General features: G+C 43.2%; 1 protein-coding gene across 9 annotated transcripts in view; it reads right to left on the bottom strand.

Moving 5' to 3' along the window:
- ctbp2a (C-terminal binding protein 2a) overlaps positions 1-14,895 on the bottom strand; it is a 317,555-nt gene that overhangs the window by 64,130 nt on the left and 238,530 nt on the right. Inside the window, exon 1 of one of the 9 annotated variants that reach the window (XM_063071843.1) lies at positions 6,290-6,619. The exons of the other annotated variants lie outside the window; for them this stretch is intronic. Within the exon in view, the coding sequence (XP_062927913.1) occupies positions 6,290-6,311 (22 nt within the window). The 5' untranslated portion in view covers positions 6,312-6,619. Of the gene's footprint in view, positions 1-6,289; positions 6,620-14,895 lie in introns of those variants that run through there. 9 annotated transcript variants of the gene reach the window in all.

Here is a 14,895-nt window from a genome sequence, read left to right as displayed (position 1 = left end):
TAAGTTAATGGAGCAAGAAACTAGATCCTTAACTGAATTTTATACTAAAGCCCATAAAGAAGTAGTTTCACACGGAATTTCTTAATCCAAATTTCATCCCCTCTTCTACCGAGGCATTGTGTGAAAGGCCTTCATTTTGGTGTACAAGCACACTTGACAGAAGATATCAGAAGTATTTAACTTTGAAGACTATTGGCAGCAACTGAGAGATTCACACATGTAATAACTTAATTACATCTTCCCTCTTCTTCTCTGTTCCACCATTCCACTAACTGGAGGAGAACTGAAGGAGCACAGAAGAATCTAAATCTGAAATACTTCTAACAAATTTATTTATCTGAAATACTGCAAAGAGCGAGGTTCTGACTTTGAGCTCTGCTAGAGCAAGAACATTGTGCCCGTGCTGTGCAAGCAGAAAATGCAAACTCAGAACAAAATTTTCTTTTGGACTGTGGAAGGGAAAAAAACTTCCCAAATCAGGTCCCGTTTGGTCATAGACCGATGGAAACAGGCAAAAGTTGAAGGTTACCTTCAAAGTACTGGCAACCACATGAACAAACTTCACATTTTAAAATGTTGAATCACTGACTTCTTTTATTCAGGAGAGCACAGTGCCAGTATAAATGGTGACCAAGTGAAATTTTGACTGTGGTCATGTTTTTCTTAATGTGTGCACTTGAATACATTGAGAGTAAATACTGGCATTCTAAGCTTGGCTTGCACCTGGACAAAACGTTGGGCTAAACCACTAAGGATGAAAAATGATGAAACCATTTTGGACCATAAGACCATAAGTTATAGGAGCAAAATTAGGCCATTTGGCCCATTGAGTCTGCTTCGCCATTTCATCATGGCTGATCCATTTTCTCTCTCAGCCCGTTCTCCTGTTTTCTCCCCCATCCCTTCATGCTCAGACTAATCAAGAATCTATCAACCTGTCCTTTAAATACACTCAGTGACTGGGCTCCACAGTGGCAACAGGTTCCACAGATTCACCCTCCACTGGCTAAAGAAATTCCTCCTCATCTCTGTTCGAAATGGACGTCCCTCTATTCTGAGGCAGCCTCCTCTGGTCTTAGGACTCTCCCACTATTTTGAGGTGGTTTGGTACAAAACCCAGTCACGGACGGTTTTCCAACATCTGCACAAGATCGTAATGCTAAGAGCTGTTACCATTACACCAGATATCAGAATAGCTTCAAAGCAGACAAAAGGTATGTACATTTGTAGTAGTTAAGTTTGATTTTCTTTTACAAGGATGTTGCCTGGATTGGGGAGCATGCCTTATGAAAACAAGTTGAGCGAAGTCGGCCTTTTCTCCTTGGAGCGACAGAGGTTGAGAGGTGACCTGATAGAGGTGTATAAGATGAGAGGCATTGATTGTGTGGATAGCCAGAGGCCTCTTCCCAGGACTGGAATGGCTAGCACGAGAGGACACAGGTTTAAGGTGCTGGGGAGTAGGTACAGAGGTGATGTCAGGGGTAAATTTTTTACTGAGAGTGGTGAGTGTGTGGAATGGGCTGCTGGCAACGGTGGTGGAGGTGGATACGATAGGGTCTTTTAAGAGACTTTTGGTTAGGTACATGGAGCTTAGAAAGATAAGAGGGCTATGGGTAACCCTAGGTAATTTCTCAGGTAAGGACATGTTCGGTACAACTTTGTGGGCCGAAGGGCCTGTATTGTGCTGTAGGTTTTCTATGTTCTATGTTCTAAAGTCTATTGGTAAAAATATTCCCAGTGAGCCCAGGGACAGCTATGAACAGTGTTTCACACCATCAAATATTCATGAAGGGAAATCAATCAATTTACAGCTCGGTTTCACATCAGTAATCATATTCTGGGTTTGTTGTGGGGGGGGCGTAGAGAGAGGGGCGTGAGGGGCACTTCTCCGAAATATGAGCCGGCAACAGAATTATTTCTGGGTAAGCACGTGTAACGAGGCTACTGGTATTTTAATAAAATTTAATAGTGGAGGGAGGGGGATGGTGTGGGGGAGGAGAATCTTAAATAGCCTCCCACACGCACTGGTGTCCTGTGGAATATCTCACCTCAGCTTCAGCCTCTTGGGCAGGGGGAAGTGAAGATACATGGTCAAAATGTCATGCTGCCAGTTACTGTAACTGCACTGTGAAACGTGGAGCTTTTTGTTTTCAAACAGGCACATTTATAAACTAGAATAATTTGAAATGGAAACAAATTAATATCTGATCCTAAAATTATACTGCGAATGCAGCAGAAATCAGACACCAGTGAACCAAATCCGATAGAGTTCGGCATGGTGCAATTCCTCCTCTGGTAGCAGCACTTCATGCTGAGTCTCTGCTGTCTATTTAATTCTGGTTGTACCAAGATAAGTTTTTTAAAAATCTTCAGCGATGTTTTAACAATATACCATGGCCATTTACTTACACCTAAAAGCACCTCAGGCTGGGATGCATGGTTGCATTTTTTAGTGCTGTTCCACTCAATTCTGAGAAGCCAGAAAACCTCCTCAATCTGCCTGACAAGAAAATATCAAAAATATCAAATACAAAAGCTAATCCAACAGCTGAACAGGTTTCAAACTGGTTAAGTTGCTACAAGAATACAGGGATCTCACCACAACAGGGTGCAGCTTTAAACGTGATAATTGGGGAAATGTCAGGAATATCAGAATCCGAATGAGGTTTAATATCGCCAGCATATGTCGCAAAATTTGTAAACATTGCGGCAGCCGTACAGTGCAATACATAATAGAGAAAACACTGGATTCTAAAATATATATATATATGAAATAGTTAAATTAATTAAGTAGTGCAAAAAATAGAAATAAATAAGTAGTGAGGTAGTGTTCATTGGTTCAATGTCCATTCTGAAATCGGGTGGCAGAGGGGAAGAAGCTGTTCCTGAGTCATCAAGTGGGTGTCTTCAGACTTCTGTACCTCCTTCCTGATGGTAGCAATGAGAAGAGGGCATGTCCTGGGTGATGGGGGTCCTTAATGATGGACGCTGCCTTCTTGAGGCACCCAGATCACCCTTGAAGATGTCCCAGATACTCTTGAGGCCAGTGCCAATGACAGAGCTGACAAGTTTACAGAGACCATTTTCTGCTGCTAATTTAAAATTAAACAATATGAATCAAAATGATCACTGCGCCATTTGCTTAGCTTCCTTGACTATCTGCTGAGTAGCTGGAAAACCACGTGTGCAACTTGCAAACTTGATCATTATGAAGGGAAATAAAGAAAATATCACACAATCAAAGCAACAGAACATGCAATATAGACCAAGATTAACGCATTCTGCCATTTCCTCTATCTGTCCCTGCAAGGCAGTGAAGTTGTGAATGTCCCTTTGATTTGGTTAACAGAGACGCACAGAATTCTGTCCATGATACTCCATCTGGTAAACTGGCAAACCACAGACGATAAGGCTGAGCAGGTCGTGGGTCTGCAGCTACTGGGCATTCCTGTCAAGAATTGCTTGCAAAGTTTAACGGGTTAATAGGCGTCATCTTTCCAAAAGAAAGAATGAAAACCAATAAACATCACATTGACCCAAATCCGTACAATGTAATACAGGGGCACTCCCATGATGCTGCCGTATTCTTTTCAAACAACTTTGGCTCTCAGAAGATGAGGAACTGGCAAGAGGAGTGCAGAGACAGCAGGTTGGCAGAACATCTGTTCCTTCTACGACTCTATCCAAACATTCAGTCATCCTGCATCTCCGCTAATTATTTAAAATGCTGTCACTGCACATGTCATTTTTCTTCATCATGCTAAATACCATTTTAACTTATGAATGACTGTGGCAGCTGCAGACAAGATTGGCAGCGAAAATGCATTGCACGAAGACATGAATAATGCAGTGAAAATTGCATTTGTGCCAATGTCAATATCGCATGTTTTTTAGATAAAGTAAAAATCAATTATTTTAATCACAAATATTATTTCTCCCCCCTCCTCCTGAAACATATTCCCAAGACTAGTTACCTACTAATGGATAGTAACTCCTTCAACAGAAGGTGAAAGGTTAACAAACCATAGAGTTATTTCCAGAAGGGCTGCATACTTGACCATGCTTTTTAATCACTACACTGACACCACCTCAGAATGTGCTGGGAATCTGCCATTTTGTAAAGGGCAGGCCTTGACCTTTTCCCTGATCCTATTCAAAAACTCTAACAGTACATAATTTCCAGTTAGTTCGTTCACGTTTCACTTTTTAATTTTGAAAATATTTCCATTAAATGGCTCTGTTGTTGGTACATTTCTTTCGTGGGGCCTCAGGCAGTGTACCATTTTATTATCACAGCATAAACAGAGATAGTGGTTAATGTTATTCGGCTGGTCTGAAAGTGGATGGGGGAGGAAGAAAGAGGCTGCTCATATTGAATGCATAATGAATGCCTTATCAGGCCAATGAGAAAGGTCACGCTAGAAACTCCTGAAAACCCACAAACCCCTCAATGTAAAAATTTATAATAATCCAAACACCTTTATGATCAATGGCAGAAACAAAGGGCTGTTCTAAAGGATCTTCTTCATGGGTAAGTTCCTCTTGACTTAATATACTTTCTCTTTCAAGGAAGATAAGGGAAAAACGTTGCTTCCTCGGTTGAAAATAATGTTCCCTGTTGTGGCTTGGTATGTGTAGCCCCTCATAAAGATCAGCAGCCTCTCTGTATGATCAATATTTGAAATGAAAAGGATATGGGGAAAAATAAGACTTATTGAGTTCAGTTATATAAAAAAATTGAAAATGGCTTCAAAGCCAATGATTATCCAAACTAGCTTCAATGAACTAGGTGTTTGTCTTGCAAATCAGAAGAACACATCATACTTAAGTTATGAAGAAAGAATATAATTAAAAACTAAACTCTTGTTTTTTTCCCCATATCCTTTTCATTTGAAATATTAATTTTAGAGCGAGGCTGCTGATCTTTGCGAGGGGACTACACATGCCAAGCCACAATAGGGAATATATTTTCAACATTTTCCCTTATCTTCCTTGAAAGAGAAAGCGCTCAGTAGTGTGGGCAGGATACTACATTGCACTATAGTAAATTAAATGAGGTAACTTGCACCTCTGCCATTCTGTTATACAGCCAGACTCATCTTTCCAATCAGTTTAATCTTTTAATGCAAGCTACTGTATTACTGTCTAGATTGCAAATACACATAACTATTCAACAGGTTAAGTAAGGGTCAGATATCACTTAAACTAAATGAATTTCAATTACATCACATCCTACTCAAAATCATGCCCAGGGAAGGAATTTTAAATTGAGAGTTTGTGAACTCTCAGATACCAGAGAATGTCCGAGGACCTGCACTCAGCTCAGGAATGAAGTGCAGTGGGAAAAAAAAGACAGGAGGGAAATCACTTCGGAGTCAATAATAGACACATCAAGAATGTGTCCTGAGCCGGGCTGACCTCATTGCACACTCTGATGTGTTTGTTGTGAGGGGTTTGAATCAGAAGGGACAAAACTAATTCTTTACCAACACTTGTTTCAGGTCAGTATTAAAAAATAATTGATTCCAGATCAGCTGCTCCGAAATTAGGAAGTTTAGGGAAGTTTAAGTTTATACGTAAGGAATTCTAGGGTACAACACTTAATTTAGCAAATGGACGCAAGGATCAATTTCTCCTTCAATTATATGTCCTTAGTCGCAAACACAGCTCCTAATTTCAGTTGTTTACTGGGAAGCAAGGCTGCATTTTATTCTGAGGAGGGTTCCGAGTTTCCACTGTCCACAGCACAGAGAACTCCACCTCCCCCTCAAATGAAAAGCTGAACAGCTTGTTGCATGGAGCACACTGTATAAAGTGTCTTTGTTTTACTGCTGATGCACAAAGACTGCTTGTCCTTGCTCACGTCTCTTGCTCTTTGCCACCCAGTCATATCCTATTCCAATGCCACCCTGCCAAGTAAATTAGAGCTTACTCCTTGTTAAATAGCCGCCTTTGTATTACTGTAATGTCCCTGGTACGATCTCACAGAAAAACAAAAGGGAAGCCATTTCTCTAATTCTCATTAATCTCCATTGCATGCACCACAACAGAGCTTAGATGGTTTAAATGTGTTAAACTGCAGCATATGAAGTGTGCATAAACAGGCTACAGGCTCATCAAACACACACACACACACACACACACACACACACACACACACACACACACACTCTCTCTCATATACTCAAATGGAAGGATTAATTCACTAGTATAAACTAAACGTTTACAGTTTGAAAAGATGGTGCACAATTATTAAACAAAGAGAAAAGAAACAGGAAGTTTTCCTTGCCTGGAAAATGTTGCTTCCACATTCTTCACATTAATACATTGATAAGAGTCACACATGGTACATGGCAGCGCAGGAAAACAGAAATTAAAAAAAAACACAACAGGCAGACACTCAGTGTTCAGGGTCTAGTTCGTAGCCTCCGCCAGTACAACTACAAGGGATGTCTTCGATCAAGCAGTCCCCCTCCCCACAGCTGCAACATCTCGAGACAAATGTCTCTTTGAACACAAATAGAAAAGAAAAGGCTTTTGTCCTGGGCTCTGAGGAAAGGTCCAGGCTCCCCTAGCACGGATACAGTCACCTCCACACCACTGTAAACTCCACAGTACTCACGCCGCACTGTGCTGAAGCTTTTAACTAATCACAATTTATTCCAACCCCTTGAAAAATCATGTGAGCCAGCCTAAAAAAAACACTTAGAAACCAGACACGCTGAATGTGCTTTTTAAAGTTATTATTTGATTTTTGTTTTTAATAGCCTGTTGTTTTTCCTGCAGTTCTGATTTACTCAATTTTATTTCACACAATAGTTAATTCCAAGTAGGAATTTGAAGGCTTCGGTAACTCTTCAGTTTTTGTATAATTTTCTGTTTCCTTCAACCTACTTCCTTCATGCCCCCCTCCCCCACTTTTATTTCCAACCTCTTGTCTTTATACGGCCTATCAGCAGGGAGGGTGGGGAATCCAGGGTCTTGGAAGTGTCTTTAACAATATAAGCAATGCTCTGTCATGGGCAGATGGCAGGACACGGTATCTATCTACCACACCCACCAATACACCCCTCATCCCTTGAGTGAGATGCTGCCGAGACGGCAGGGTAGTAAGGCAGAAAGATATCCAAGCAGATGGTGGCAAGTTGAATATGAGAATCAAAAACCCGAAGCAGAATTATTTTAAAACCTTGATTCAGTACATTTGATTGCAATCCTAGCTGATACAGATGCTGCTAGTGCAACGTCACTGACAGCCAACGACTCAAGATGCTGCACATCCTAAACCATTCCAGAAAGCTTACAAAAACACATGCAAAAGACAAAATAGAGACCCTGATGGGACACTGCCCAATTGGGATCATCTCCAGCAGCATATTATTAGTTAGAATCCGAGCTGTCCATCTCCAGTTCCCAGGTGTGTAACAGTGTCAGATGAAGGGGAAATTGGAGATTTATTTTAGTGGAAGTATCATTACGTTTATGCTTGGATTTATTTTGGAAGCATTTGTAAGGCAGGTAAGCATTAACTGTAAATTTCCCGAGTGTGAGGTAGAATTTAGACAGGGTAAGAGTAGGGTACTGGCTTGTTAATGGGAATACGGCAAGAATAATAAAGGACTAGGTATAGTTTAGTGGTTCGATTTATTTATTTAGTGCCCTTTGAACCGCCCAGCAATTCCCCGATTTGATCCTAGTCTAATCACGGTACAATTCACAATGACCAATTAGCCTACCAAACGGAAGGTCTTTGGGAGGAAACTGAAGCACCAGGAGGAAACCCGCACTGTCATGGGAAGGATGTACAAATTCCTTACAGGTGGTGGTGGGAATTGAACCTGGGTCGCTGATACCATTGTGCTAACCACTATGCTACCGTATTATTAGGTACTTGATGGCTAGTGCAGGTTCAGAGGTTAAAAAGCCTGCACCCGCGCTGTATGACTGATTGTAACATTTTCCTTAAAACAAAACAAATATATTTACTGTAGTAATAGTAGGGTATGGACTTAACTCAATGACAGAAGAATTTAAAGGTATCAATTTTGAGTACAGATAAAGACCCAAGGCTTGTGCTCCCTTTGTCCCGTACGTTCAGATTAGCCCATTATGGGAGAAGAAAAAGGAAAGCGACACACACAAGATGCTGCAAGAGCTCAGCAGGTCAGGCAGCATCTATGGAAACGAACAGACGGTCATTTCTCGGGCCAAGAATCTTCTTCAGGACTGGGAAGGAAGGGGAAGATGCCAGTATCTACAGAATTTCTTGTGTTTAGAAGAAAAGGGAATGAGCCGAATCTGTCCTGTCCTGTCATTCACAAAATGATGAGGATTGATCATTGGATCCAATAGCACACACCAGCTCAATCTTTACACCTTCTGATTCCACTAAAATTATGGCATTCAGAGCAAGAATGTAAAATGAGTCACTTCAACCCTTAAAATCTGGCTAGTTAGGAGTGAACCCAGCAAGCATTATTTTCCAGGTAATGAATACGTCAAGCTCGCTTTCCCAAAGAGGTGGTGGATGCCGGCTCGCCTGAGAATTCTGAGATTGACATGAATAGATCTCTGATGGGAAAGGGTGTCAAGAAATTAACCTAAAATAATAAAAAGTCAGTAGTGATGTACCTGAAGAATACAATAGCAAAGGCTGAGTGATCTCCTCCTGTTTCTAAAGGTTTGCTCCAGCTCCAATGCAAACTCATTTGTTAACACCAAAAACTTAATGCAAATTCTTCAGCTTCTCGGCAATGCCATCAGAAGATCTGTGTGAAGTGAGTGTGTGACAGATATCGGAGAGGGTGGGAGTGACGCAGGGAAGGGTGGAGTGACGCAGGGAGTGGTGGAGTGACGCAGAGAGAGGGGGTGTGATGCAGGGAGAGTGGGAGGGACGCTGAGAGAGGGGGAACAATGCATTCAGAGGAGGAGCAAGGCAGAGAGAGCGCCATGGAGAGAGGAAGCACAATGGAAAGCAAAAGTGCAACAGAGAGAGAGCACACGACAGGCTGAGAGAGCGTGGCAAAGAGAGGGAGCAAGGCAGACAGAGAGGAGGAGAGAGCATGACAGAGAAAGGGAGCCAGGGAGACAGAGAGAGGGAGCGAGCGAGACAGTGAGGGAGCGAGGGAGACAGTGATAGGGAGTGATTGTGACAGAGAGTGAGAGAGTGCAACGGAAAGAGGATGCAGGCGCGGCAGAGGAAGAGAGTGAGAATGACAGAGAGAGGGAGCGAGCGCGATAGTGAGCGAGAGAGTGCGACACAGAAAGGAAGTAAGCGCGACAGAGGGGGGAGCGAGCGAGACAGAGAAAGGAAGTGAGCGAGACAGAGAGCGAGAGAGTGCGACAGAGAAAGGAAGTAAGCGCGACGGGGGGGAGCGAGCGAGACAGAGAGCGAGAGAGTGCGACAGAGAAAGGAAGGAAGCGCGGCAGAGAGGGGGAGCGAGCGCGGCAGAGAGAGGAATCAAGCGCGACGGAGAGCGAGAGAGTGCGACAGAGAAAGGAAGGAAGCGTGGTAGAGAGGGGGAGCGAGCGCGGCAGAGAGGGAGCGAGCGTGACAGAGAAAGGAAGCAAGCGTGACGGAGAGGGAGCGAGTGTGACAGAGAAAGGAAGCAAGCGCGACGGAGAGGGAGCGAGTGTGACAGAGAAAGGAAGCAAGCGCGACGGAGAGGGAGCGAGTGTGACAGAGGGGGGAGTGAGCGCGGCAGAGAGGGGGAGTCAGCGTGACAGAGAGAGGAAGGAAGCGCGACGGAGAGGGAGCAAGTGTGACAGAGAGAGGGAGCGAGCGCAACAGAGAGAGACGATCATCCAGAAGGAGGGGGGCATGGAGTGAGGAGAATGTCCTTATCAACTTGCTCCTGAGGCTGGCAAAATCAGCCATCCATGAGTCTTGGAAACGGGTGGTAGGAGGATCTGCTCGGGCAGACTGCCTAGCAATGTTTAGGGGGTACTTTTGTGCCTGGGTAAATATTGAGAGAGGAACACGCACTGTCCACGGCGACCATAGAGGTGTTCCGGGATCTTTGGGCTCCATGGGGGGTTATTGCCATCATTGACAAAGATGGAAACATTTTAGTTTAATGTGTATTGTCTATTTTGTAGTGTAGTAATTGTGTTAGTCACTGGTTTGTATATATAGCACTGAATTTGTAATAAAGATATTTTGTATAAACAAAGGGTGAGCGTGACAGAGAGGGAGCGAGCACAACAGAGCGGGAGTATCTGTGACAGAGAGAGGGAGCAAGCGTGACAGGGAGGGAGTATGTGTGACAGAGAGAGGGAGCGAGCGTGACAGGGAGGGAGTATGTGTGACAGAGAGAGGGAGCGAGCGTGACAGGGAGGGAGTATGTGTGACAGAGAGAGGGAGCGAGCGTGACAGGGAGGGAGTATGTGTGACAGAGAGAGGGAGCGAGCGTGACAGGGAGGGAGTATGTGTGACAGAGAGAGGGAGTGAGCGTGACAGGGAGGGAGCGAGCACGACAAGGAGGGAGTATGTGTGACAGAGAGAGGGAGCGAGCGTGACAGGGAGGGAGAGAAGCAAACCTGTTGAGCAGGTTTTGCTATAAACAGACATCAACCTAATAGATTTAGAACAATTCAAATTTTTGTTGTGAGGAACTTTGATCTCTTCCTGAGGTTAGCAGAGATGTTGCAATGATGATGAGGTGGCCCAAGAGTTACTAAAGCCTGGAGTTGCCTCCAGCTGTGCTCACCTCTGACAGGACTGTACTCGGTCAAGACTGAAGTTGTTCTGACCAGCACTTTCTCTTTCTCCTTCCTCATACATAAGCAAATCATGAGAAGTGCTTTACTGAGGACTTTTTCTTACACAGGAAGTTTTAGTAAAACAATGCAAGTCCACCTACAAACCCCACAGGCAAAGTCACTGCTTTCAACACATGGAAATATAGAAATCACATTTTCACACACCATGTAAAGAGCCAGTATACTTTTAAGGGCAAGACCCCCAACACAGTTGATGAGCAGCGGGAACATGTGGTCCAAGTTGATAACTCCCTGAAAGTGGCTACTCGGGTTGATAGGGGGTTGAGAAGGCATATGGCATGCTTGCCTTTGTTAGTCGAGGTACTGAGTTCAAAATCCAGAGAGTTAGGTTGCAGCTTTATAAAACTCCAGTTAGGTCACAACTGGAGAATGGCATACAGTTCTGGTCGTCCCATTGTTGAGGCTTTAGGGAGGTTTACCAAGCTGCTGTCTGGATTAGAGAGCATGTGCTATTATGAGAAGTTGGTCAAACTTATGTTGCTTTCTCTGCAGAGGCTGAGGGGAGATCTGATAGAGGTTTATCAACATTACGAGAGGCATAAATAAAGCAGACAGACAGTATCTTTTTCCCAGGGTTGAAATGTCTAATACCAGAAGGGCATGCACTTAAAGGAGTTGTGAGGGGCAAGCTTTTTTTCACACGGAAAGTAGTGGATGTCTGGAAAGCGCTGCCTGGGGTGGTGGTAGAGGCAGAAATTGTCCATTTCAGAGATATTTAGATAGGCACATGAATGTGAGGAAAACGGAAGGATATGGGCATTGTGTAGGCAGAAGAGATTAGTTTAGTCAGTCATATACTTGGGACAACATTGTGGACGATATCTCTCTCTTCCTCGTTAGTGAGAGAGAGGGCCTGTTGAGATGTCGAAGTGTTGGGCTGGACAGTAGTTTCTGATGGACTCTGGGCTTGCTATTGCATGGTGGGTGGTGGGGGGGGGCGGATGTTTTTATTGGAGTAAGCGGGAGGGGGAGAGATGGCCTTGAGATTCTAACATTTTTCAATCATTCATTCTTTGGGTTATTTATTTTTCTCTCTGTTTCACGGATATCTGCAAAGAGTAAGGATTTCAGCTCGTATACTGTACATGTGCTCTGATATTAAATGGAGCCATTGAACCATCGAAGGGCCATTTTCTATGCTGTACTGTTTCACCTTCTACAATGGTACAGGAGGAGGCCAATTGACCCATTGTACACTATGCCAGCTTCCTGGGGAACATTCCAATAACGCCATTCCTCTTTTCCTGCAGCTTTCCATTGCACAAGCCCAACAACTGCACTTTCGTTCTTTTTTGCCACTAGGGGCAACTTGCAACCGACAAGCATGGATGAGGGAAACAGGAGGAAACCAACGTACCCGGACAGAACTCGCACTGTAATGGAGAGAATGTGCAGACTGCGCAGTCAGCAGCTGATACGAAGACTGAAACCAGGTCCCAGAAGCTGTGAAGCAGCGGCGCTGGCTGTGGTGCAGCCAGGCCTCGGATGATCCCGAACTCTCAACTAAGTTTAAACTATCAAAGTACCTCAGGTAACTCGACTAAGTGAGCACAAGAGTTTCCGCAGAGGCTGGGAATCTTAAGCAACACAAACAGAATGCTGTAGGAACTCAGCAAGTCAGTTAGCACCTACAGAGGGAAATGATTCTTATTCTGGCTTGTGTCCTCTTCCTTTCCAGTCCTGACAAAGAGTCTCAGCCTGAAATATTAACTCTAACAAGTGAGCACTAAATTGTTGCCACACAACCCAGTTAAACAATACGGAGTCTTCATATTAAGGGTAAAATATTGAACTAAATTACAAATTAATACTTACAATCACAATATAGATGCTGGAAAACTGGAATAAAACCAGTTATTGTAAACACTGATCAGGTCAGGCAACATATGTTGAAAAAGACACAGAATTAACTCTTCAGGTCAAAGAGACCAGAACTGGGAATGTGTCATTGTTAGTATTTGTTGGTATAATTTAATAATGCAGCAGATGTTTCAAAGCTGTGCCATCATTCTTGTTGGACAAACATACTTCCTTGAGGACTGGAAGTATTAAAATCTTCTTGAATAAATTGCTGGATATTGTTCACTGGGTGGCTGTGGAGGTCAAATCATTGGGTATATTTAAGGCAGAGGTTGATAAATTCTTGATTAGTCAGGGCATGATGGAATACGGGGCGAAAGCAATAGATTGGGCTGAGAAGGAAAATGGATCAGCCATGATGAAATGGCGGAGAAGACTAAGTTGTCCAAATGGTGTAATTCTGCTCCTATATCTTACGGTCTTACATCTCTGCAGTCTATGTTCTTCTTTAGTATACAAAGGTGAAGACTTTTACTTGCTTCAATCATGGCTGCCAAGAGATAGACAGAGTCTCCGAATTAGTAGAAACTGTGTCTTTATTAGTAGAGCTGCTCACTGTTTGTTGAGTACTCAAAGAACCTGATTGGTCATTATGGAAGATCCAAAGACTGGTGACACAAAACCCCGCTATCATAACATCAAAAACAGGGAAGAACACAAGCCAGAAGCAACTTTAATAAGCTTTCAACATTTTCCAACAATATTTTTTTGGTTAACGCCATCTTGTAAATCCAAATGCCCTTGGCTTAGCTTGGCTATTAGATAGGCAAGTTTTTTTTAAGTTGCCTTGCTGTTTATCACATGCTCTATGAGCAATGGTTTAGCATCTTGATAAAAAATAGCTGGTGGCACAAAATGCACTAACCTGCTCTTTTATCAGAAAGAAAAGTTGGAGTTTAGGGATTAAGTTTGTCAGAAATACATGTTTATTGAGCTCGGCGAATGGAGAGCACCAGAATCTGAGCCCTCTCAGTTATCTCCTTTGACATGAGGTGGGGAATGCTGGAGGAACTCAGAAGGTCAAGCAGCACCTCTGGAGAGGGAAAAAACAGTTGACTTTTCAGGATTGATGAAAGGTCTGGGCCCGAAACATCCACTACATATTCCTCAAGATCAGGGGTTCTCAACCTTTTTTATGCCATGGACACCGACCATTAACCAAGGCATCACTGGATGTCAGGTTGGGAACCCCTGCTCTAGATGCTGCCTGAAACCCTCCAGTACTTTGTGTGTGTGTGTGTGTGTGTGTGTGTTTGTTGCTCAAGGTTCCCAGCATCTGCAAAATCTCTTGTGTGTTATGGTGACGTATGAAGTACTTTGAGGGGATCTATTTGCCAGAAGAATGACAAACCAGAGAAATGGAAGCATAGACCAACAGCTTGCAAAGAAAGTGGTGATGGGCCACAACAAATGAGATTTAGGGCAATGATTTGCCATAACTGAGCAGAGGTGTACTCAATACTACATCAGAAAATGTGGTTAAAAAGTGTGAGATTGCCTTTGCTACTTAGTTTGGTAAGCTGTTAATCTGGTTATTAATCACGATCACTTTTCTTGTTAACTCTCTCACTGACCTTAACGTTGACTTCAAAATTCAATCTTGCATTCTATAATGTACAAAAACACAACAATGAGACTATTAGAAAATGAAATAATAAAAAATCTTGGAAATACCAATGGAGGTGTCATGCACAGAGAACAAAAAAAGTTAACACTTAGGTCAATCAGAACACATTCATTGGCCCTCATTGCTGAGCTCCACAAATCACTGATATTAGTTTTCCACTTCTCTGAAACTCCTTGTGTACCAACTCACAACTTCTCTCAACTAGTTCACATTGGTGCTCTTCCCACAAACTGGATTAATGCACCAAGGGAAATAGCCTTACCATTCATCACATGGGAATTATATTCTTTCAAGATACTTTGTTTGTCATTTATCACTCCCCAATCCACACGAATCTAGCTGCCAATGTCTTCTGTTTCAACCCCGCCCTACCGTGGCCTCATTGTGTTGTTGGTTCACCTCCTGCTTTTCACTCACATCCAGCTTCAGATGTACCTGCCCCTGGCCTTCACTTCCACCTCCCAGCTCTTGATGAAGAGTCTTAACCTTCCTAATATCACAATGAACACCTATCCTATTCTGATGGTGTGCCTTCTGGTCCTTGACTCAGCCACTATAGGAAAAATCCTCTCTACATCTACTCTATCCAGACCTTTCATAATTCGACATGCTTCAAAGAGATGCCC

This window comes from Mobula hypostoma, chromosome 19 (genome assembly GCF_963921235.1).
Source record: "Mobula hypostoma chromosome 19, sMobHyp1.1, whole genome shotgun sequence".
Classification (NCBI taxonomy): domain Eukaryota; kingdom Metazoa; phylum Chordata; class Chondrichthyes; order Myliobatiformes; family Myliobatidae; genus Mobula; species Mobula hypostoma.
The sequence above is the reverse complement of the archived record's forward strand: the minus strand, read 5'-3'. Positions and strand labels throughout refer to the sequence as shown.